This window comes from Pipra filicauda, unplaced genomic scaffold (assembly GCF_003945595.2).
Source record: "Pipra filicauda isolate LSUMZ 115617 unplaced genomic scaffold, ASM394559v2 scaffold531_size399970_pilon, whole genome shotgun sequence".
NCBI classification, from domain to species: Eukaryota; Metazoa; Chordata; class Aves; order Passeriformes; family Pipridae; genus Pipra; species Pipra filicauda.
This window is the reverse complement of record NW_024104678.1, coordinates 338,220-361,739: the sequence shown is the minus strand read 5'-3', so window position 1 is coordinate 361,739 and position 23,520 is coordinate 338,220. Positions and strand designations below refer to the sequence as shown.

The 23,520-nt window shown below is 63.6% G+C and overlaps 1 protein-coding gene and 1 long non-coding RNA gene across 3 annotated transcripts; one reads left to right on the top strand and one right to left on the bottom strand.

The window, feature by feature from the left end:
* Positions 1-16: 16 nt before the first annotated feature.
* On the bottom strand, positions 17-15,832 carry KIAA1522 (KIAA1522 ortholog). Of its 2 annotated transcripts, none has more exons than XM_027728404.2 (7): positions 15,621-15,832; positions 6,102-6,257; positions 5,824-5,879; positions 4,538-4,655; positions 4,056-4,172; positions 1,061-3,937; positions 17-838 (listed from the first exon to the last, which is right to left on the bottom strand). In XM_027728404.2, the coding sequence occupies exons 1-7, from the start codon at positions 15,706-15,708 to the stop codon at positions 816-818; spliced, it is 3,435 nt and encodes a 1,144-aa protein (XP_027584205.1). In that variant the 5' UTR covers positions 15,709-15,832; the 3' UTR covers positions 17-815. The 2 variants fall into 2 exon arrangements, with proteins under 2 accessions (XP_027584205.1, XP_027584206.1); XM_027728405.2 differs by lacking the exon at positions 15,621-15,832 and adding an exon at positions 7,680-8,127.
* Positions 14,102-15,344, top strand: LOC120324439. The gene is made up of 2 exons (XR_005565744.1): positions 14,102-14,247; positions 14,776-15,344. It is a non-coding gene; the product is annotated as an uncharacterized LOC120324439 (long non-coding RNA).
* Positions 15,833-23,520: the final 7,688 nt, after the last annotated feature.

The following is a 23,520-nucleotide window of genomic DNA, read 5'->3' as shown; positions in this document are numbered from 1 at the left end:
ACAGGAGGCAACGAGCTTAGGTCATCATTTTTACCAGCCAGGTACAGAGCTCTGAGCAGCTACTCGGCGGCAGAGGGTCAGTTGCTTTTGGTTTGGTTGGGTTGGGTTTGTTGGTTCGTTGTTGGTTGGTTGGTTTTCTTTTTTTTTACAATCAAAAGAAATCAAAATGTGACCCGAGTTTACAGAAAGAATCGAGGCTCCACCCCAGAGCCCAGGGCCTGAAGACCAGCTCAAGGGGCAGCCAGGCTCCCCCTCACCCTGTGGCCAGCGTGGCTGCAGGATGGCTGGGATGGGCAGTGGCGAGTGGCCGGAGCTGGCACTGGCCACGAGCCCCTCTTGCCTCTCCATCAGGGGACAAAGCCCTGGTCCCTCCCAACCAGTGCCTCCATCCCGTCCTGCTCCTGTTTGCATCCCCCCGGGCACTGCCGTGGCCAAAGCCTTCCCATTCCCTTGTCCAAAGTGCTTCAATTCCTCGCAGGCCTGGAGCAGAGTGGTCCCACCTCTGGTGTCTTCGGTCCCCAAACTCCTCTCGGCTCCGCACGCCCAGACCAAGCAGCAGCCTGGCAGGGAGGAGGTGCTGGCTCTGGGCACAGGCCTCGAGTCCAGTAAAAAAAAAAGCAAAATAAAGCTGTAGTACTTAGGAAAGTGAAACCAACACCATTTTTGCATAAATATCATCAAGGCCGTGGAGGCTAAGGCTGTTTGCTTCCTGTATTAAGTTAGTTGCCAGTTCCACACTCGTCCGTTGACCTGCCCAGGTCCCTGAGAGATTTGGATTCCTGTCCGTGGGGGCACCAGTCCTGCAGCATCATCCTTCAGGCCGTCTCTCCCCGTCTGTCTGCAAGGCAGGAGGGAAGAGCCCGTCAGCCACCCCAAATCCCTGCTTCCCACAGCCCTACCAGGCTCTCCCTGCTGTCCCAGTGCCACCCCAGCCACAATATGGCCCAGCTGCCACACTGGGAGCCTATAGCTCGGGAATGTACAGCCTGGGAATGTACAGCTCAGGATCCTGAGCACCTACAGCAGCAGCATTCCTGAACCGGGCTCCCATCCCACATACCTTGTGCAGGGAGGCTCTGAGCTGGCGGCTCCGTGGTGTCCCTGCCCTCCGTCCCCACGGCCGCCGTCCCTGCCAGCTCGCTCTTAGTCCTGCTCTCGTCCGCCGGCACCGCCGCGGCGTTCCCGTCCGGCACCGGGGAGCCCAGCGCCTCTGCCCCTGCTGCCTTTGGGCTCAGCGGGGAAGGAGCCGGCCCTGGGCCCAGCGAAGGCTTCTTAGCTACCGGAGGGGGGACCTTGCCAGGTTTTCGGTGGGTTTGTGCCTTGCCAGGGCCCTGCGGGGCGGCCGCCGGAGCCGCCGAGCGCTGCCCCGAGAAATTCATCAGCTCGGCCACCAAGTTCCTCTTCAGGTCGGCCTGGGCCTCGGGGGACGAGGCCGTCTCGATCACCACCTTCCGGGAGCTCTTGGCGAAGATGAAGCTGGCGGTGGAGGCCGCAGACTTGCTTCTGGGGGAGAGTTGTCCGTCCTCGGGGGGTCCCCCGGGCCGGGCCGCTGGGCTGCCGGGCGGCTTCTCCGCGGCCCCGCCGGAGGCCAAGGCGGCCGCCTTCAGGTGCACGGCGTGGTGGAGCGGGTTGGAAGGCACCGTGTCTTTGGCAGGAGGGGGCTGCCGCGTGGACAGGGACCGGCGGACGGGCTTCTGCGGGGCCGGGCGCTCCTCGGCCCCGGCCGGCGGCTCCACGCTGACGGAGCGCAGCCGCACCATCTGCAGCAGCGAGGGCGTGACGATGGGCAGGCTGGCGTCCTCCTTGGGCACAGGGCCGCTCTTGCTCCGCGACACCGGCTCCTTCCTGGCGTCTGCCCGTGGGCCATTGGCCGCCTTCTTAAGGCTGATTTGGGGTGGCAGAGCCAGAGCCGAGGGTGGCGGGAGAGGCGGCGGCGGCGGCGGCGGCACAGAGGCCTCGGGAAGGGGCTCAGTGGGACACGGGGGCTGCGGTGGCCCGGCCGGTGGGACTTGCTGTTGGCTGCACGAGGATGGTGAAGACGCAGCCCCCGGGCTCGGTGTCGCTTTCTGCCCATCCACTGGAGCCGAGGTGGCATCGGGCAGGCTGGAGAGATAGGATTCATCCGGAGGGGGGAAGTCTGCCATGGACAGGTCATGTTCCTCAGGAGCCGGCGGTGGTGGCGGGGGCCAGGCGGTGTCGGCAGGGGGCTCCCCGGTGGTCTGGGGGCTCCCCTCCGCCTTCTTGGCTGGCGGGGGAGGCGGGTGGTAGGCAGGAGGCGGCGATGGAGGTGGAGATTTGCCGCTGGGCTTGGCCCCGGGCTCCTGGCAGGCAGTGCTGGGCGCTGGGGGGTCTGGTGAGGGCAGTAGGGGGCCAGCAGGAGCCGGGGGCTGCTGGGGCTTAGTGGGTGGTGGGGAGAAGGGAGCGGGAACCTTGGGGTGCGGCGGGATGATGAATCGGTCCGAGCGGCAGGTCAGCACCTCGGGGGGCGTCGGGTCCGAGGCTGAGGAGGAGATGGAGGTGAGGGAGGAGGACACGGAGAGCGCAGGCGACTGAAGGGAGCAGATCCGATCCGGCTTCTGGGGCTGAGACTTGCCTGGGGACACAGATGGCGGTCCCAGCCCCTTGGTGGGCAGTGTGGGCGTCCCACTCTGGCTGGAGTAGCCACTGGAGGGGGACATGGTGCGGTCAGACCCATCCGGGCAGCTCCACTTGGGCTGAGCTTGGGGCTCCCTCAGCACCACAGTCACCCCGGGGCGGCCTCGTGAGGCCTCGGGGGAGCTGGCCCCAGCCAGGCTCTCGGAATGGAGGCTGCTGGTCTCGCTCAGCGACGATGGGGAGAACACCTCATCCTCGGCCGTGGGGCTGAAGGGCTCGGGGTGTGGGGACCAGGGCACGCTGCTCTCCCGCTGGGGCCGCCGGTCGGGCTTGGGGGGCAGCCCCAGCACCTTGGGCTCCCCATCATCCTTTTGGTGCAGTGAGTAGGTCCTGCGAGGGGGGGCCGGGGGCTTCTTCATCTTCCTGAGGGAGACGCTGCGGGCGGAGGAGCGCTCGCTGGCCAGGCTGCCCGTGTCCGAGCCATCCGCCTGGCTGCTCATGCTGTAGGCAGGGGACACCCGGCCACTGCTGCTCCCCACAGCCAGCGAGGCCACAGGCGTGAGACCGGCAGGGGGCTTGGAGCAGGAGCTGGCAAAGCTGGCGGAGCTGTAGACGCTGATCTGGTCGGTGTCGGAGCGAGCCGCAGCGTCCACCTCGCCGTGCGGCCCCGCCTCGTGCTGCCGGTGGTCGCAGCCGCCCTGGGAGGAGATGGTGGAGCTGTTGGAGACGATGGTCTCCGTGGACTGCGAGTGGCTCCAGTTGTCGCTGGAGGAGGAGGGCTCACGGCTGCGGGCGCTGCGCTCGGAGAAGCGGGAGAGGGACCGCACCGAGGCCGGGCTGGACGACACGAGGCTGCAGCGGCTCAGCGTCCGCACGCTGCTCCGCGTCAGGGCCACCACGTCCACCATGGGCGGCAGGATGGCGTTGGGGATGATCTTGGACATGTAAGTGCCCTGGGGCGAGATGGACATGACAGGGCCTATCGCCACCTCCGGGTGGTTGGCATAGGTGGTCATGCCCGGCACGGCCAGCGACTTCGGCCTCAGCATGGGCGACAGCTTGGCCGCTGTCTTCCTCCCCACCAACGTGTCGTCGTAGTAAACCCTGTTGATGTGCTTCTGTAGGGCCGCGTCTGCCTCCTCCAAGGCTCCCAGGCAGACGCGGGCGCCGCCGGGCACAGCCAGAGGCTGCAGCTTCCCGTCGATGGTGGGGATGCGGACGGCGTCGCCCGAGACCTGCCCGCCGTTCAGCAAGGGCTGCGCTGCCTGGCTGCCCCCGCGCCCCGCCGGCCCTCGCCCATCAGCCCCGGGATGGCCCTTGGCTTCGTGGCTGTTCCTGAGACCTGGGAGCAGGGAGAGATGACCTCAGCGTGATCCCAAGGCAGATGCTCCGAGCCAAGGCAAACGGAGCTTGGACAACGAGACCAGACCCGAACAATCCCCCTTACCCCCAGTGCTTACCCAGCTCCTTATGGACATGTTGGGGGATGCCCAGCACCGTCGTCCTCCTGTCCTTCCTCTTCTTGCCAGCCCTCTCCGAGGATTTGGGAAAGGAGTCGTGCGGTCGGAAGGTGGAACCTACAAGAGGCGTGAGCAGGTCCAGCAGGTGTGAGGGGGGCCCTGGCCAGGGTGTCCCCAGTGTCCCCAGCACCCCCTCAATGACAGAGATGCTCCGGGATGAGCCAGGCTCAGACATGGAACAGCCTGAAGAGGCACCAGCAGCAGGGAGGAGACGGTGTCTGTCTGTCTGTCCATCCCTCTCGCCCAGCCCCAGCGCTCTGACTCAGCCGGAGTTGCTCTCATCTCTCCCAAGGGCCCCCAAATCCCTGCGCTGGCTCGTGGCCACGCCAAGGCAGAGCCCAGCTTTCCTGCCATGAGCTCCGACCCCCCTTGCATCCCCTTGCCTGGTGTCCCCCCCGTCCCACGGCCGCCCAGCCGGGTACCTTTCCGCTGGATCATCTCGGAGCGGATGGAGAGGGCGTCCTCAGAGGTGCTGTCCGTGGCACAGGAGGCCGCCCGGCTCCGGATGGACACACTGTCATCCTCCGAGAACGTGCAGGACTGCAGGGACAGAGGGACGGGGGGCTCAGTGGACCCCGGGCAGCGGGGACGGAGCTGCCCCAGCCCCAGCCAGGCCCCTTCCCTGCCTCACACTCACTGCGCAGCCCAGACAAAAGCTTTTCCGAGGGCCAAAGGCTGAGTCAGCCACGCCGGCATCCAGAGTCCTCCCACCAGGAGCGGGGCCGGGAGCAGCCCCTGGGACCCCACGTGGCCTCACAGCCCCCCGGAGAGCAGGACAGCCAGGGTCTGGCCTGCCAGGGGAGCACCTGAAGGAACTGCCAGCCCCGCCTCCATGCCAAGCCAAAATTGGCCCCATGGCTGTTCCCAGCCCGGCCATGACCCGGATCCCAGGGCTGGAGGGCTGCCATGGTTCGGAGAGGGGCGTGGGACAGCGACAAGCAGGCAGGGATGCAGTCAGGCTGGGGACCCCCTGCACTCAGGTGCCACCGTGGGCACGGCCAGTGGCACAGCCCCACGTCAGGCACAGCTTCCAGTGTTCCCACCCCTCCAAACCATCCCTTGGCACAGGCAGAGGTTGGGATGAGACACATCCTGATTCCTCCGCCTCGCTGCCCCGGTGGCTCTGCCCACCCTGGGGTTTCCAGACCCTGCTTCCAAGGGGTTAAAGGGGACAAGAGCCAGCGGGAGGCAGCAGCTTGAGCAAACACAGGCGGGTGAGGCACTGGCAGCGGGGTCAGAGCCCAGGGACACGCCAAAGCCCAGCTTGGCCAAGAGAGTGGAGTTTCTCCTTGTCAGCAGCTGGGGAGGGGCAGAGACACCAGGCTAGATATGGCCAACAGTCCCTATTGTGCCATCCTGTCCCTCCACCTTGGTCAGGGCTGCCAGGGGACACCAGTGGGACAGGAACAGGGGGATAGAGGGATGCAGGAAAGGTGGGGATCCCTGGCAGAGCCCCACAGGGCAGAATGTGTCGAGGCCAAGCACAGGGACAGTGGTTCATTATGGGGCAAAGGGGATGACACCAAGGGACACACAGCCTCTTCCTGCCCAACAACCCCCCTGGACATGGTCCTGCCACCTTGGCTGGTTCTCTGTCTGACCCCAAACACCACTTAGGGGGGACAGAGGAGCCATCCTGTGTCCCCTCACCCCCCAGGGCACCCCCAAGAGCACCACAAGGCAGAGGCAGCTCCTCGGCAGGGCTCACCTGGAGGCTGCTGGTGTCCCCGTGGTCCCAGGCACTTTTGGTCTGCTTCTGCTTCTCTGTGGAGGGAAGGCAGGAGGTAAATCCCCCCTGGAAGAGCCCGCAGGCAGGGAAGCAGCTGCCGGGCTGGCAGTGCCCCCTGCACACCCTGGCCACCACTGGACTCCGGTCAGTCCCATCGCGCCGCCCACACAGCCCGGCCAGCCAGGAGCTGGGGACAGCCAGGAGCTGGGGACAGCCAGCTGCCCTTCCGCCGTGTCCCCAGGCCTGGGGACACCTACCTTGGTGCTGCAGGGACTTCAGCCCCTGCTGAGCCTGGCTGTGCAGCTCCTCCAGGTGCGGGGGCCGCGTGCTGGGGAAGAAGACGTTGTCGGGACATTCCTCGCCCGCCGTGTACTGCACACTCAGCCGCTTCTCACCCTCGCCCTTGGCAGCGCCTGCGGGGACAGGGGGGTCAGCTCGGCTGGGGGGCACAGCCCTGCTCCCACCGAGGCACCCCCACCCATGGGATGCAGCCGGGAGAAGCGCTGGGCGATGACAACCATCCCGGGATGATGTTATCCCGCCCAGCTCCAAACTGAGAAATCACATCCCACGGCTCTGCCCGGCCGGTCGATATGCTGGAGTCGGGCTGTCTCCACTGGTTTTCCCCCCCACTGGCTGGAGCTGTGCTGGGTTATGGGACCACCCTCCTCCCCAGCGCCTTCCTTAGGAGTAAACAAGGAGCGAGTTGTGCAGGGCTGGGGGCAGTGGAGCAAGAGGAAGGGCAGCACAGGGGGATTAAATGTGGATGGGAAGATGATGACTTTCCCTTCGGAGCATTGCGTCATTCCCAGGCCTTGCTCATCACCCCAAGAGCAGGGACTCACCCCATGCCCATCCCATGGCTGGGAACTGCACAGACAAGGGAAACTGAGGCACAACCAGCTGCAGAGACCCCACAGGACCCAAATTCCTGCTCCAAGCCCCCCGGGGTGCTGCACACCCCATCTGCCATGCCTGGGGCAGCACAGAGCCCTCACTCCCCATCTCACAGCCCCCTCCCCACAACCATCACCAGCACCTCGGGGTGCCCACGACGAGGGGGCTGCCCTGGCACCACCCAGACAGGGCACTGCGGCACCGAGGCACAGCCCTGCCTGCTCCTGCCTGAGCGAAGCCTCAAACTCTTCCTGCCCGGAAAACAAAACCCAATTCGAGGCTGGGGAAGGGAAGGGCGAGCACAGGAAACCGTCGGGGCTGGCGGCAGCACCCCGGGGCCACGGGCACCTGCTGCTCAGCATCGCAGGTGCCACACACCCGTCCCCTTGTCCCCCGTGTCCCCCACGTAGCCCATCCCCTCACGGCCAGCCCGGCCAGGCAGCGAGGCAGCCGTGCTCTGACTCCATCCAGCACACAAAGGAGCAGGCCTGGAACAATGGAGCCGCCCGCCCTGCCGCCATGCCGGCCCCTGCCTCCGCCAGCACCCACGGGCACGGGGGCACGGCCAGCCCGGCAGAGCCTGGTGCCACAGGGGTCCCCTGTGCTGGTGCAGGGTCCCTGCAGGAGACACAAGACACCCACAGCCCCCCCACCATCATGTTCCTAAACCCTTTTTCCCCCCAGTTTCGGCAGCCCCTCGCCTGATACCCCTCCAAACACCCTCGGAGCTGCCTTCCGGAGAGAGGAGCGCTGTGATTTATTCCATTAACTTCCCGGCGGGCGAGGCCAGGGCTGGGGTGACCTTCCCTGCCCTCCCCCGGGGATGGCAGCCCCCCTGCCCACTGCGGGTGACCAGCGGGGGTCCCGGCGGGCAGGGGTTGTGTAAGGACAAGCCGCTGCTCCCTCTCTCCCTCCCTCCCTCCCAGCTGCTCACTCACCCTTCTTCTTGAAGAAAGCCAGAAGCGAGGAGAGGTTCCTGCCCATGAAAACCACCATGGTGGCCGGGGAGAGGGTCTGGTCCCCAGAGAAGGGGGGCTCCGCCGCCCCCCAAGGAGGCTCAGCCTATTGTGCTGTGGTCGGCGAGGCGGATGCCGGCGGTCCCCACCTCCCTCCCTCCGTCCTCATCCGCACGGCGGGAGGATGCTCGGCCAGGCAAAGAGGCTCCTCCAGCGCAGCTGCCTGTGAGCGGGGAGAAGCCCGACCCGGGGACGGCTGCGCGGTGGCAGGAGGGGACAGCCCCAGCTGCGCCCACCGCGCTCCTCGGTCACGGGAGAAGGAGAGCGGGGGCCCCTCCTCTGGCCTCCCGCTCGCTCCCCCGGCTCTCCCGCCTCCTCCCACGCACGGCACGGACCACAGGGATCTGTTCTTCCAGGCTCACGGCCAGGATTTCCCCCGATTTCGCAGCCCTGGGACCCCCCGGGACGCTGCAAACCAGTTGCTCGTTTCCACAACAGTGCGGCCAACTGGGAAGAACTGGGAGGCTTCTCCTCCGGCAAGCACCAGCCCTTGGGATATGACACAGCACAGACAGCAGGGCTGGCGTTCCCCTTCCTTGCCCATTCTCAGTGCCCCCCAGGACACGGTGCCCACCACAGCCCCCCCAGCTCCTGGCACAGCTCAGCCCAGAGCAGGGGGACACAAGCCATGGTGGGGCAAAGGGTGTTTGTCCTTAGGGACAGGGCGTCCAGCACGGCCACGTCATGGTCACAAGGGCTGGGGGAGAACCAGGTCTCAGACCAGTCTAACCAGTAGCTCCAGCTGCCGGTGCGGGGGCACATAAGGCAGGGGCAGAAATGCCAGGCAGTCAGGCACTGGCACAGCCCTGGCACTGATGGTCCCCACCATGGATTTGCTCCATGCTCTCGGGGCAGTGGAGCCAGGGAATCCTGTGCCATCTTGGGAATCAGCCCCATTTCCCCCCTTTACAAGCGTTTTGTCCTAAAAGGTGAAGAGCACCTGCCAGCAGGCAGCTGTGTCCTCATGCCAGCTGGGAGCCGACGTGTCAAACCCTCCATTCCTTGCCCTGCCAGCTCTCCACAGTCTGTGCCCAGGGTTTATTCCATCAGGACAGAGGTTGGGCTGTAGTCAGAGCAGCATCACCCAACACAGGGTCCCAGCAGACCCCAGGAAGTGACTGTGCAGCCCAAGGCACAGTTTGACCTTGTGAAGGGCACCTTTGTGTTCCCAGCCAGGCAGCGCCGGGCTCAGGAAAGATTTCTTCCCTGGAACTCCTCCACGGCCATAACGCCCAGCACCAGCAGCACCCCGGCTGTGCCTGCCCCAGCACCTGCCCCAGCACGGGCAGGATCGGCCCCGCTGCCCACGCGCTCACCCAGAAGGTGCCGGGGGCCGCGGGCAGACGCTCCCCGGCTCTTTCCACAGCACAAGTGGAAAAGGGACATAATTAAAGGGCTGAGGAAGCACAAAGCCGGCAGCCACGTGCTGCGCTGAGCACTGCCCTCTGCGCTCCGGGCAGCCCGTCACGAGCCCAGCGAGGGCCATGGCTGGTGGCAGCCGAGGGACACTGCTCCTGGCTCCACAGGGAAGGGTCCAGCTCTCCATCTCTGCCTGCATGGATGGGGCTGCACTCAGGATGACCCTTCATGGCACCAGGAGCTCTGGGAGCCCCCGCAGTGAAGGTGGACAGTCCCCCCTGTGCTGCTGGTGCAGGGCCCAGGCACGGCTGAGCTTCAGCCCCGTGGGTCTGCCAATGGCAGCACGCATGGAAGCTGCTCCCAGGGCTGTGAGGACATTCCCAGGCGCTGGCAGACACCCTGTCCCTGCTCCACCTTCCTTCAAGGGCCTCGGGAATGTCCCTCGCTGACAACACTTGCGTCCCCCTCCTGAGTGTGACATCGCTGCGGTCGGGGCAGGAAGAGCTCAGCATGGCTGCCTGCAATCTCTCAAAGGATAATCCAGGGCAGAGCCGGGATTATCCTGGACACGGAGGAGCCTTGTGGCAGCATGAGAAGAGCAGCCTCCGCTTCCCCTCCCACTCCCTGCGACCTTCGCTACCGCATCATCCTCATCCAGCCAGCCTCGCCCCTGGCTCTGTCAACACACAGTGAAACCTGCCACAAACAGGACAGGGAAAGAGGGAGAATCCAGGAGGGAGAGAGCCCTGATCCCGTGGCACAGGCTGCAGGCCTCGGTGGGCTGGGGAAACTGCTGCAGCTGCAGCTGGTGCCGGTAGCAACACGTCTGGTCGGGCTGGTGTCCCGGCCCTTGTGCCTGTGCATTCCTTGCAATACATCCTGGATCACCCTGTCCCCTCCAGGCTCGGCTGACACACGTGCCTCGTCCACATGTGGCAGTGGGATTCTCCCAGAGAAAGAGCCAGAGGTTTCTCAGCACCAGGCACTCTCTCAAGGATGGTCTCCCTGACTCAGAACTGGTATCTGCTGCTGCCTGTGACAGGACAGTGTGGAGGGAGCAGAGCATCCCTGCAGTAAGGCACAGTAATAGGAAGGGACAGGGAACTCCAGGCACCTCACCTTCAGCTCTTCCTGCTCCTCTCTGTGCTGGCAGAGCAGGGCTGGAGACATGGGGTGGGAATGGGAAGGGATGCACAAGGGAGAGACTGGAGCTGAGACCCCACAGGAACACGGCCGGGGCTGTTCATCCCTGGACCAGCAATGCTGCAAGTGGGACACGGTGTCAGCCCAGCTCCCTCGATGCTGCTCCTCATCTGGGGAGAGCCAGAGGAGAAAATCCCAGCTCCTGTCCCCCTCCTGGCCAGGCCTGTGCCTCCTGCAAGCAGCAGGTTTGGCCGGGCTCAGCTGCAAACATCCATCTCTGCCTGCTCGGCACTGCCTCGACTTGCCTGCTCCCCGTGCAGTGGCAGCTCCTGCGGCGGGAGGCAGGGAGGCAGGGAACAGGCAGCAGCAGGAGGCAGGGAACAGGCAGCAGCTCCCTGCCCGCCCCTTCACCACCACTGACTCACCGGAGAAAAATGGGGAGGAGGGGGGAGCTGGCAGGCAGGAGGGAAGGGGCTGTGAGGTCCCCAGGGGAGCCCGCCTGTGTCCTCCAGCTCAGTGGGATGGAGCCTTTGCCTCCCTCCTAGTGGAAGCCAGAGCAGTGCAGAGGGCAGCAAGAAGCCCCCCTGCCCTACGGGGTTGGTGCTCTCCCACCCCTTTGGGGCTCCTTCCCACCACGCTGCATCCAGGTGTGTGCTCAGGCTTTGGGGATCACTCTGCCCCCCAGTTGCCTGCAGATGCCACGAGCATGGATAACACTAATGGGGTGCACTAGGAACCCCATCCCAGAGAGCCCTATGGAGCAATCAGGACATGGAACCTGCCACGGCTGTGAGAGCCCCCACACTCTGCTCCAGTATCACAGAATCACAGAATATTCCAAGTTGGAAGGGACTCTATCCTGCCCCTCTGCTACAGCATCGAGTCCCTCTCTCCCTCTGCACCCCAACCTTCAGCTGCTGAGGGGGGCTCAGGGGCCACAGTGCCCCTGAAGATAACCAGCCCTGCCACTCTTTTCCCCCAAATCCCTGTCTCTGCACAGGATCCACACCCTAGGACACACCACAGGATCGTGCTCCCTCCAGGCAGGACAAGAGCACAATAATATTTACAGTGGCTCTGGCCATGCAGCCCCCCACTGCCAACCTGCCCTCGGCCACCCTCGGGGGGCTGCTGCTCCAGCCAGGAAAACATCTCCACCAAGCAAATAAACACCACCCGACCCGCGCTGCCGGCTCGGCTCTCAAACACGATCCCACGCAGAGGCTGAACTAAAATTAATTCAACTGGGAAAACAAACTTGGATCGTTTGTTCTTCCTCTAAATCACAGCGTAGAAAACTGGCCGGCGTTGCCTCAGTGAGCCAACGGGCCCCGGCGAAGGAGCTGGCGTGGGGTGAACTCCTGCTTGGAGCAGAGTCGTGGCTCCAGTCGCCTCCAGCCACGGCTGCTGTCATGGCAGGAGCACACGGGGTTGTGCAACAGGCCCTGACCTCGCTGCTGTCCCACACTTGCCCCACAGCCGGCCCTGTGGTGACACGCAGTGTCTCCTCCTCCCTGTGTTATCACAGACCCCAGGTGAGGGTCTGGCAGGAGCCCAGGGGGGTCCCAGTGTTGCAGAGGGGGGCAGGACCACCCCAATGCCCAGCTGTGCCTCACTCCCAGCCCCTGTAACAGCCCATCCCACCCCATCCCCACCCCGCGCTCGTCCCCTCCCGAGAGAAGCCACCAAACAGGTTTGAAGGTAAATAACAGCCTTCCCCGGCCAGGAGCCGGATCCGGGCGGGAACATCCCAGATGGGGCGCACGGGGTGGGAGAGGGCCACGAGCAAAGCCTCGGAAGTGATACGGGGCCGCCAGTGGCATGTATGGCCAGGGACAGGCCACCAGCACCTCCTCCCTCCAAGTCCAGAGCTTTGTCACTCCCTGATCCCCCTCCCTCCGTGTCCTCCACCTCCCACGGCCGCGGTGCCCGGGGCTGGCTGCGTCCCACGGCGCGTGCCGTCATGCCCGGCGTGTTTGCAGGGTACCCAGGTGCTGCTCACATGGCAGGCGTTGCCTGTCACAGCAGGAACTTGGCTCCGCGAAGGAGCAAATCCAGGAGACGGATTAAGGACAAGACGTTGCAGGTTTTTCCGTGCACGGATCCCCCGTCCCGCGGGCAGCGCCCAACCCCGCTCCCACCCGCGGGGCTCTCCCCAGGGAACACTGAGGAGCTGCTGCTCCCCCACCGGGGATTGGGACGGACACGGCGATGCGGGATCAGGCAGAAGATGGGAGAAAAGGCGTCAGGTGCCACCAAAATGGGTTGGGGGATAACCCCCAGCCGAAGGGCAGGTCCCATCCCTGCCCCTCGGTGACAGGGCATGTGCCAAGCGGGCACGGCACGGCGTGTTGGAGCCGAGCGCTGCAGCAGCTGCCTGCCCGGGACACCTGCAGATCACCTCCTCCCCTGCTCCAGGAGCAGGAGGGGGCACCAGGAAGGGCTCAGATGTCCCGTACGCAGCAGGGTGCCGGCCGGTGTGCCTGGAGAAAGTGCCTGTGTAAATCACGGTGTATCCCCCGCCGGGCTGGGCCCCTGCCCTTTTCCGCTCCCCCGGGTGTTTGCGGAGCCGGCCCAGCGTGGGTCTGGCACGGAGAGTGGCTGTGAAGGAGAAAGAGCCCAGAATTGCTCGGCCCACCCCAGAGCTGCTCAGCAGGAGCTGGAGCTGCTGAGACACTCCAGCACTGCCGCTGGAAAACTTCACGGCCACACAGCACCCCCTGCCCCAAACCTGCCCCCAAACCTGCCCCCCCCGGGCCATTTGGCTGCCCCATCCCTGGAAGTGTTCAAGGTCAGGTTGGATGGGGCTTGGAGCAACCTGGTCTAGTGAAGGTGTCCCCACCCACGGTGGAGGGGTTGGAATGAGATGAGCTTTAAGGTCCCTTCCAACACAAACCATTCCACGATTCCATGATTTGACCCTGCAACCCTCCCCAGAGCCCACTGGTGGGAAGGCGGGTGCCGGGTGACCCCACACCCAGAGCTCTCCGCTGGCCACATCCCCGCTGAGTCCGCGGGGCACAGCCTGGCCCAGCGCCACGTTCCTCCGCCCTGACTCAGCAGGGCCCGGCGGGGCGTCCCGATAAGGAGGTGATAAGAGGCTTCAGCCTCCCTGGTGCTCAAGGACCTTCCCCAGCAGCTCCTACCACAGACAAATCCGGGAAGGAGAGGCCAGGGATGCACCCGGAGCAAGCCGGGCCCCGCTCCAGCATGGGGACGGGGTGTGTGGGTTTGGCACTGGTGGGGCTGAGCGGGGAGGCTCAGGCAGGGAGCAGAAGGCAGAGCCATCCCAGAGCCCCCAGCTGTGCTCCTGCCTGCCCACCCTGTCCCTGGGGATCACCACTCCAGCTCCTCTGGATCCAAAGGCTCTAGGTGCCCATGGCACAAGCACTAAGGCATCTGCTGATGCCAGCCCGGGCCTGACAGACCAGCAATGGGCACAGCAGGGCCAAGTCTATACTTCCAGTCACTAAACAGATGGGAACTGGGGGACACTGGTGCAGTTGCCTGCCATATGCAATCAGCCTCCAGCCCACAATCCGGCAGCACCGAGGGTCTCCCCGGGCGAGATGGGGCTGCCGGCGGGGCCCGTCCGGCGGGTGCCGGCACACCCTGCCCCCAGCCGGCGATCCCGGCTGCGCCCTCCGAAATGCTGAAGCGACACAATGCAAATTCTTTGGCTTTGTGGCCGCCGCGCCGTTGCCATGGAGCCGTCGCAGAGAACAAACACAACTCGCCCCATGTTTTCTCAGCACCTTCCACCCCACGGCCTTCGGCCCCAGCGCCAGCCCTCGGCTCCCGGGAATCGCACAGTCCCAACATCCCGCCCCTTCCAGGGCGTCCGAAACGGAGCAGGGCTTCTCCCGGCCAGCCCTGGGGAAGGGGCAGCGGTGGCACGGTCCTGGGTCAGGGACTGGCCAGGGGCACTCAAGGCTTGCAGGGGATGGAGAGGAGATGGAGGTCTGGATGGGAATGCCGCATGGAAAAGGTGAGGATATGCCAGGGATGCAGCTACAACAGACCCTGTCCAGTGGCCCTGAGCCCTTCCCACATGGAGACTACAAGAGGATGACTGTGGCAGAGAGGAGCCTGCAGCCAGCCTGTAGGAGAGGTGGACAGTGGAGATCCTGTGGTCCCTGCACAGCCATGGACCCTCCTGCCTCAGTTTCCCCAGATGCCGAGGGGATGCTGTTGGCCCCCTCTCCCTGGGCAGGGTGCCCCCACCCCAGCCTCCACCTCTCTGGGACAGTTTTGCTCAGCGTGGCACTCCCCAAGCCCGTGTGGAGTTCACTTCAGACCCTGTTTACCCTGGGGACAGCTCGGTTCACGCCCCTGGGCGGCTGCTCACTGTAAAGACCGAGGGAAACAGACCGAGGGCAGGAGAGATGGTGGGGCCAGGATCCCGCAGGGATGACAGGGGAAAACCGCCCAGTTACCCCCCCTCGGTCCTGCTAACCCCACTCCTACAGCCCCAGACACCTGCCCACATGCCTGTCAAATCTCCTCCTTGACTCAGGCCGAGCTGGGGACACGGGGACAGTTTAACGACACCAGTGGGGGAATCAGAAACCCCAGGATGGGGACGATGTTACTGCCAGAGACCTTCCCCGTTGGCATCACCCTGCTCTGATGGAGGAACCACGGAGGGAGGTCACCGGGACCGGGCACCCCGTGGGGTCGATGGTTCCATATGCGAGTCCAGGCTGGCTGGGACCCTTTCCCCTACTCCTCTTCCCTGCGGAGAAGAGCTTGCCCTGCCCCATGCCTCCTCCTGGGCTTTCCAGCGGCATCCGTGGAGCCAGAGCACAAGGCAGCGGAGCGATCGGTGTGCGGACGGACAGACAGACACGCGCAGCGAGGTGATGAGTATGGGGGGAGCAGCCCGGTGCTCCCTGCAAACACTCCCAGATCCAGCCCGGTGCTCCCTGCAAACACTCCCAGATCCAGCCCGGTGCTCCCTAGGGCGCAGCGGGAGAAACCGAGGCAGGGGATGGGAGCGAGGGCTGGGGAGGAAGGTGACGCCGGCAGCGCTGGGTCCCCGCTGTAACTGCTGGGATCCCACTCGGAAAACAAATCAGTAACTAATTCAGCTGATCCCGTCCTGATAGCGCCGGCGAGCCCATGGCCGGTCCCCGGCGTGTCAGCACAGCCCCTGCCTGCAGCCGGAGGGTCCTCCCCAGCTCCGGCACTGGCGTCAGGGGGTCTGATCCTGCCCCCCCAGCACAGGGAGGGCAGAGCGAAGCCTCCACCCGCAGCCCCCCCAAGTCCTGGCGAGCCCCACATCGAGGTGGCCGAACTTTCCCCAAAGTCACCAAGCCGGGAACCCCGCGCCCCCTCCCCTGGCATCCCCACGGCTCCTACCTGCCCTCGGCTTCCCGGCGCGGCCGAAGGGCCAGGAGGAGCCGGGCTTGGCGCCCGCCGGGCTCCTCTTGCGGTGCGCGTTGCCCATGAGGCCGCTCTCGCCTCCACCGCGGGCGGGTGGAGGGGACCGCGGTGCTACATCGCGGAGCCGGGCGGGCTCCGGCGTGGCCCGGGCGGCCCCGGCAGACGACGGCGCTCAGCCGCCGGCTCCCATCCCTCCGGCCCCGGCGGAGCTCAGCGCTCGCAGGCGGCTGTGCCGGAGCCAATGGTACAGGCAGAGAGGAGGGGCCTGCCGGAATCACCCGTCGGATCCCACAGCACCCTCCCAGCCCCATCCCTCCGGCAGGGATGCCTGGGTGATACAGAGAGGCTGAGCGGGCAAAGGGAGAGCCTCCCGCTCCTCCCCGCCCCGAACCTCAAACATCGCTGGGCATCGGGGTAGCCGGGCATGGCACTCGCCTCCAGCCGTGCTCCCACCTCCCTGGAGTTTGCCACGCTCCACCGAGCCGCCAGCACGCCTGGCTGTCCCCGAGCACAGCTCCAACAACAGAGGCTACCACCCCCCACTCGGGGGTTTTGGGGGTCCCACCCCTATGGGGACACCCCAGCCGAGCCCGGCATAGTGTGGCCAAGACTAGAACAGGACTTCCAAGGCTGGGGCACAGCGCCCGAGGACACGGGCTGGGTCCGGCCGCTGCCCAAACTCAGGGCGAGCACCCGCATGCCAGCGCCCACGCACCCGTCGGTGGGTGTTAACCCCCCACCGCCCTCCCCACGGCCACTCCTGTCTCTGGGGCAAGTCACGAGGAGGTGGCTCACGCTGCCGGCACCTTCCTGTGCCCTCCCCGGGTGCACCTCGGCTTCTCCCCTGCTCCAGCAGCGAGACGGTCACGGCTGGCAGGGGACGAGCAGCTCCGTGCACAGGCACTGCTGCTCCAACAGCTGCCCAGGCTGCCCGGACAAGCCCTGCCACGGCCCCTTCCCAAGGGCGTACACCAGCCTGCCCCCTCCGAAGCCCAGCTTTCCCTCCTGATTTTTAATTAGAACATTAAATGCTGCGAGGGCAGGGAGGGGTCAGCCAGCCAGGCAGTGGTGGGCAATTCCCTGCTGGCAGTGTTTATGTTCCTTAGGTGATTCATCAAAGGCTGGGATAAATAGGAAGGAGAGTTTTGTGGGAAAGGCACAAAACTGGGGACGTGGTGTGAAAAAAGAAAGGAAAAATTAAAGATCAACCAGCAGCTTTGTCCTGACCTCCCAAGGTGATCGGCACTGAATTAATCTTTGGACCTCAGTCTCCTCCTCCGCAATGGAAATATTGATGGTTCAGTTCCTCACCAGCTTGGTTGGGTGCCCAGGGCACGCTCAGCTGGGCAGGGACAGTCTTGTGCTACAGAGACATGGCTGTACCAGTGTCCCTGTGATTTGCTGCCCTGTCTGCTGCTGGAGCTGTTAAGGAAATGGGGGGATCCAGTAGGAAACTATTCCCTGTCTCCCATTAGTGGCTGTACCCATCCTGGGGCAGCTGGGATTAAAGGTCATGGTCACAAGTGCAACACATCAGAGGTCTCTGCCCAGGGGAAGATGATTTTTCCCGGGGCTGCTGGAGTCAGGTCAGCCAGGGCCATCTCCAGCCTGGGACAACACTTCCTCCCAGTGCCCAGCACCTCCCAGGTATCCCTTAGACATCCATCCCCACACAGCAACTCCAAAACAGGATGTGTGGACCCCTCATGCTGCTCAGACCCCTGCCCGGTGGCACAGGGGGCTCTTCTGCAGCCACATAGAACAACTCTCCCAGTGAAGCACTTTTACTTCTCACCCTGGAAGAAACGGAGAGCCTGGAGCCTGCGAGTGCCCCAGATACAGGGAGACACTTCCCCCTCCACTCCCAAAACAGGCACTCTCCATGCCAGCACCTGCCAGGCAAGCACAGCCACCACCAGCACCGAAGTGTCACCGCCCCCAGCCACAGCCTGGGATGCGCCGGGGGGGCTCCGAGAGGGAGCTGAGCCCCAGGAACCCAGCAAAGCCCACGTGTGCCAAAAATATCAAGTGGCTTCTCTGAGCTGGAACAACTGTGATGGGGTAATTCACTGCCACGTGGAATCCAGCACCAGCTTCAGTTCCTCCTGGGCCTCATGTTTCAGTCCCTGCTGAATTTGGGGGGGCTGAGAGCAGTATGGGGGCTGCAGCATCCCCACAGACCCCACAGACCCACCCCATCGCACCTCTGGGACACAACCCCCTGTAAAACCTGTGGGCAGGCAGCTGCCTGCTCTCATCCTTCATCCCAGACCTGCTTTGCATCACTGTGCCCAGAAATCCAGCTCAGGGAGCCTGAGTGGGAACAACTGAGCACCCCAGTTCCTTGCTCTGTGTTAGAGCCTCAGTAGGGCCCAAAGGGGAAGGGAAGGGTGGGAAGCACTCGCAGCTTCCCCAGCACACAATCCCCAGCACACCCAGTTGTGGAGTGAGGGGTGAGAATGGGGAACTGGGGGCAAGAGACGCTGACTCCAGGCAGAATCTCTCCTCCAGGCCAGAAATCCCCAGTTTTATTCATTGAGAGAACTCTGATAAGAGCTGGAGTGGGAGGGGGGAGAAGCTGCTCCTGAGATACAGATCTGGTCACACGGTGTGACCGCTCCAAGCACATCTGATCGCTCCAAAGTCACACATTCCCTCAGTCACAACAGCCAGCCGGGGCGGGGGGACCCCTCCGTGCTGGCATAGGGGATGGATTCATTCCCTCCTGGTGTTCTATCCATCCCTCCTGGTGTTTCACCCGTTCCTTCTGGCGTTTTCTAAACCTGACGCCGTCTCCGAGCAAACATGGAGTGGGAGCTGAGCTGCCTGAATGAGAAAGGAATTCAGCCCTTGTTCCCTTCATGGGGAAGTAAAGCTCAGCGAGGCAAAGGTAACAAAAAAACCCCACTTGAGATCCCCAATCATTAACAGAAATACATAACCAGAAGGGTTTCAAATGATTTCCTGCTCAAGCCGGAGTCCAGGCCGGCTCTGCCGATGACAGGTCCGGCTCCAGCCCGCAGAGGTGGAGGGAGCCCAGCTCCCTGCTCTGGGTGAGGTGGATTTTATCCACGCACAGCAGGAGCCACAGGGACCAGCCCAAGGCTCCGGCTCCTGCTTGGCAGGGAAACGCTTTTTCACTTCATCCTTGCCCAGCTCTTCACCTTCCAACGGCTTATGTTCCCATCGCTGCCGGAGTCAAAGTCAATGATGATATTGTCTTATGAAATCAGACCTTCCCTCCACAGAGAAATATGACTCCGCTGAAATAGTTTTATCGGATCTTATGGAACGTTACTCTCAAGAGTAATTCTTCCAGTTGTCTCCAGGTGGAATAGCTGTGGTTGCAGACACACCTCTCTTTGTTCGCCGAGCCTCTCGCCGGTGCCAGGCCAGGCCAGGCCAGGGGATTCCTGCTGCTCACATTTTCTGGAGTGTCACTCTTTGCCTGCTGCAGATTAACAAACTCATTCCCACACGGGCACGGGAACAATCCCGGGGTGCGGGAGGTGCGGGGGCAGCCACCCTCTCCCCTCTCCTTTGAGCTGAGAAGCTCAGGACTAAACACAAGCCCCGTGTTTACACCAAAGCAAGTGCCACGAGGCAGCAGGGGACAGAGGAAAGAAGTGTCTGGGGAGATTTCACATCTTGGTTGTTATCAGAGCAACACACAGGAACAGCTCAGCCCCAGATTTCCTGGAGGGCTCACGTGCACCCCAACCACCCCGTGGTGTCACCAGCACAGAATCTAAGGCTGGAAAACATCTCCCAGCCCATCGAGTCCAGCCTGTGCCCGATCCCCACCTTGTCACCCAGCCCAGAGCACTGAGTGTCACATCCAGTCCTTCCTTGGACACCTCCAGGTGTGGGGACTCCAAACCTCCCTGGGCAGCCCCTTCCAATGCTTAACAACCATGAAGAAAGGGAGCACAATCCCCATCTCAGCCCAGTCCCTCCACCCGCTGCTCACCCCGCACACGGCGAAGCCCCGGTTCCAACAAGCACTTGCTGCTGTTACAAAGCAGCTGTGAGCATTGAAAGCTTTATTTTTAACATCACTAGTCCCCCGCCCCAGTCAGGAAATCATTGCTGCTGGACTAAGTTGGCATCAAAAAGGCAAAAAGAAAAAAAAAAAGCCGACCCTAATTTAATATTTCTGGAACATCGATTCCTTCACTTCATCAAGGAATTAAGAGGAATGTTGCAAAAGCCGGATAGAGCAGCGGTCAAAAAACAGACTAAAGCCATGGGCAGGCAGCAGGACCCCAGCACCACCTCATCCTTCATCCCAGACCTGGGTTTACACCTCTGCACCCAGAAATCCAGCTTGGGGAGCACAGGGGGTGGGAATAGCTGTCCCTTTCTCAGTGTTACACCCTTGGTACAGCCCAGCTGCTCTCTCCACCTCAGTTCCCATCACAGGGGTTAATCACTCCTCTGCCTCCAAAGGTTATTGTGGAAATAAACACGATTGGAATGGCAAGGTGCTGGGATACCATGGGAATGGGGCCACAGAGGTGCTCAGAGCAGGCAGGCTGTGTACAGGTAAAACAGCCCAGGGCTGGTGGTGTCCTGGCACCCACTGCACACCCTGGGATGGGGCATTACAGCTCACAGAGGGAATTATCCTACTATTGCACTGGCATAAAAATGGGCCCTGCTACAGCCAGCAGGACCCATTCATCCAAACAGGGCAGAGCATTCCAGTCAGGAAGCAGGAGAGGATGCGCTTCCAGCTGGGATGGAGCCATCCCCCGCTCACAGAGCCGCTGGTGTTCCCCCCGGAGAGGCGGCTGACGCTCGCCCATGAGTGGGATTACCGAGCCTTCCCTCCACACAGCTCAGCTCTTTGGGCAGCCAGAGATGGGATCACTGATAGCCGGACCCACGGGATTGAGCCCAAGTGGAAATGCTCTCATCCTCCCGCTGCCGTGATTTCAGTGCTGAGCAATGCCGACCTCCCCGGCACCCAGGCCGGAATGGGCAGATGCCCAGGCTGAGGAACGGGTCCTGATCCAGGTCTCCTGGGACAGATTCCCTCTCTCCCACCTCTGAGCCATCCTGACACCCTGCTCCCCCTCCCCACTGCTGGGATACACTGGGGATGGTCAGATGTGCCCTGTGCCCCCCTCCATGACCAAATCCACCTGTGGGAGTAGCTGGATGGTGGGGAGCTGGCGGGTCACAGGCCAGATCCAAACCACCCGCAGCACCACACAGACACAGGGGAAAGCTGAGGGCACCCAGAGCCTGCCAGGCCCTGCTGCAGCTCTCCCTTCTCCCCCTCCCACAGCTCCCGGCTGATGTTTGGAAAAATTCCCAGCTGGTCCTGCTGCAGGAAGGTTCGTGATGTCGGCGGCGAGGCCGATGCAGCCCCCGGGCAGGTCAGAGCCGCGTGTGGCGCAGCCGATGCCGCGGCTCCAGCACTCGGCTCTGCGGCCACATCCGCCCACGGAAAGCACCCGGAGCTGACACTCCTTCCCTCTCCACAGCTCAGCCCAAACCACCCCCCGGGGCCTCCTGACCCCCATCATGCCGGGAAGTGTTATCCCCCATCTCCCAGGGAAGGACACCGGCAACCCCGGCGCGTGCTGGTGGTGTCCCGAGGACTCTGGCGGCCGCAGCGGGGCCGGAGGCACTGGAGCAGGGAGGGGTTCCTGGCGTGCTCTCTACGCTGGAATTGCACAGGGAGGGTGATTCAGTCGTGCCTTGCGAGCTGCAACCGCTGAACATCCGCACTGCTTCCCCCGGAACGCCGCGGAGAAAGCGGCGACGAGGGGGAACGTGGCACCTCCCGCCCCATGGGATGCCAAAAGCACAGCCCGGAGGGGAAGGGTCCTGCAGGCTGGGCTGGGGCGCTGCACGAACCCTCCAACACCAACACGGACCGTGGGCACTCAGGGCAGCTCTCCCGGGCGCTGAATCACAGATTATCACACGGGGATATCTAATGGAACAACGTGCTGACGGATCCACAGCTGGCACGAGCTGCAGGGCGTGCTGAGAGGGACAGCGTGGTGAATGTGCTGCAGGTCCCCGAGCTGCCACCCTGACGGGCAGTGACTTCGCATTTTGAGGATTAGCTGGTGAGTGTTACAACTCCAGGGGAAAAAAAAAAAAAGAAAAAGAAAAAAAAGGGAAAAATAGGGCTGGCAGAGCTGCTGGGGGCGTTCCTGCACCGCGAACAGGAACATCACATGCTCCGGCACATCTCATTTTTTCTGCTCAGGTTTCAGCGTTGGGCCGTGGCAGCGGCGTCCACACACGGCAGGATCTGATGGACCAGCTCAGGAAAGAGCTCAGCCTCTTCCCAAGACCCTCCTGCCTTTCCACAGCCATTCCTCTCCTATCACGGATCTCCGTGTGCTCCTCCGAGCAGGAAACGTGCCTGCATGCGGTCTTGGATGCCTGGAAATTCACTCCCTGGGGCAAATCGAGGAAGAAAGTCCCAGCTGACAGCATCCTGCTGCCCTTGGGTGCCGCACAAGTGGCCTCTCCCTTGGCAAAAGCACAGAGAAATCCCTGCCAGAGGTGCCTGCAGGGAGGGCAGTGGCAGGACAGGGATGGTGTCCCCGACAGCGTGAGGTGGGAGAGTCTGAGCATTTTTGGGGTGATACCTCCAGTGATTGCTGCCTCCTGGGACACCAATGCTGCAAACTGAGCGCACTGAGGAGACGAGCATGACCAGACACGCCACCACCCCATCACTGAGCCCACAGATCCCCCAGAACATGGCCCTGGGGTGGCACAGAGAGGGGCACCTGGAGCACCTTCCACTGCAGGTTTGTCCCAGTCAAGGTGGCAGGGATGTGGCTGGGCTGTGGAGGCAGCACCCACAAATGGGGTGAGGGCCATATCTGGGGCAGGAAGGGCCACACCTGGAGCAGGCAAACACCCTGCCCAGGAGGAGGAGGAGGAGAAGGAGGAGGGGGGGGAAGGAGGAGGCAGCGGCTGGCGTCCCTCCAGATCTCCCTCAGCCCCAGTGACCTTCTGACTCAGCGGAGAGAGAACCTACCCAGTGAACCGGCACCAGCCCTCGGGGCAGGGGCGAGATCACACCAGGGACTGCCGGATCCGGCCTGCTGCCACCACGGCCAGCACCTCTGCCCCTCCTTGGCCACCGTTGTGTCCCCTCTTTAGCCATCCCCATGGCCACCACCTCAACTCCTTTTCAGCCACCGCTGTGACTGCTCTTTGGCCACCTCCAGGGCCAGCACCTCAACCCTCCTTGGCTTCTTCCACTGTAACCCCTTGGCCACCTCGATAGCCACCACCTTCAGCTCTCCCTGGCCACCTCTACGTCCAACACTTCTCCTTCACCACTTCCATGGCCACCCCTGTGACTCCTCCTTGGCCACTGCCATGACCCCTCAGCCACCACCCAGACCCCTCCCTGCCCACCTCCACGGCCACCACGCTCACCACACTCCTCGCCCACCACCTCGCCCCCTCCTTGGCCACCACTTTGTCCACCTGACACCCCTTGGCCACCTCCTTGCCCACCTCCACAGCCACCACTCAACACTGCTACCACTCCGACAGCACCGTGGCCACCACTGTGACCCCTCCTTAGCCACCATCCTGGCCACCACCTCGACACCTCCTTACCTACCACCCCGACACCCCATTGCCCACCACCCCGACCCCTCCTCGCCCACCTCCACAGCCACCACCGTGACTCCTCCTTAATCGCCACCGTGGCCACCTCCCCGCCCGCTCCTCACCTGGTCCCTCGGTGCCTCCCGCGGTGCCGCCGTCCTTGGGCTGCCGCCGGCGGCCCCGGAGCCAGCTGAAAGCCCTGCGCAGCGAGTTCGCCCGGGCCTTCTTCCGCCGGGGGGGAGCCCCGGGATCCCCCTTCGCTGCCGCCGCCGCCGCG

Excerpts from the sequence above, each read along its gene's own strand:
- KIAA1522 (XM_027728404.2), bottom strand. The coding sequence starts at position 15,708 with ATGGGCAACGCGCACCGCAAGAGGAGCCCGGCGGGCGCCAAGCCCGGC. Across the intron at positions 5,880-6,101 it reads GAAGTCCCTGCAGCACCAAG|AGAAGCAGAAGCAGACCAAA; the intron begins GTAGGTGTCCCC and ends TTCCCTCCACAG. Across the intron at positions 4,173-4,537 it reads CGAGATGATCCAGCGGAAAG|GTTCCACCTTCCGACCGCAC; the intron begins GTACCCGGCTGG and ends CGCCTCTTGTAG.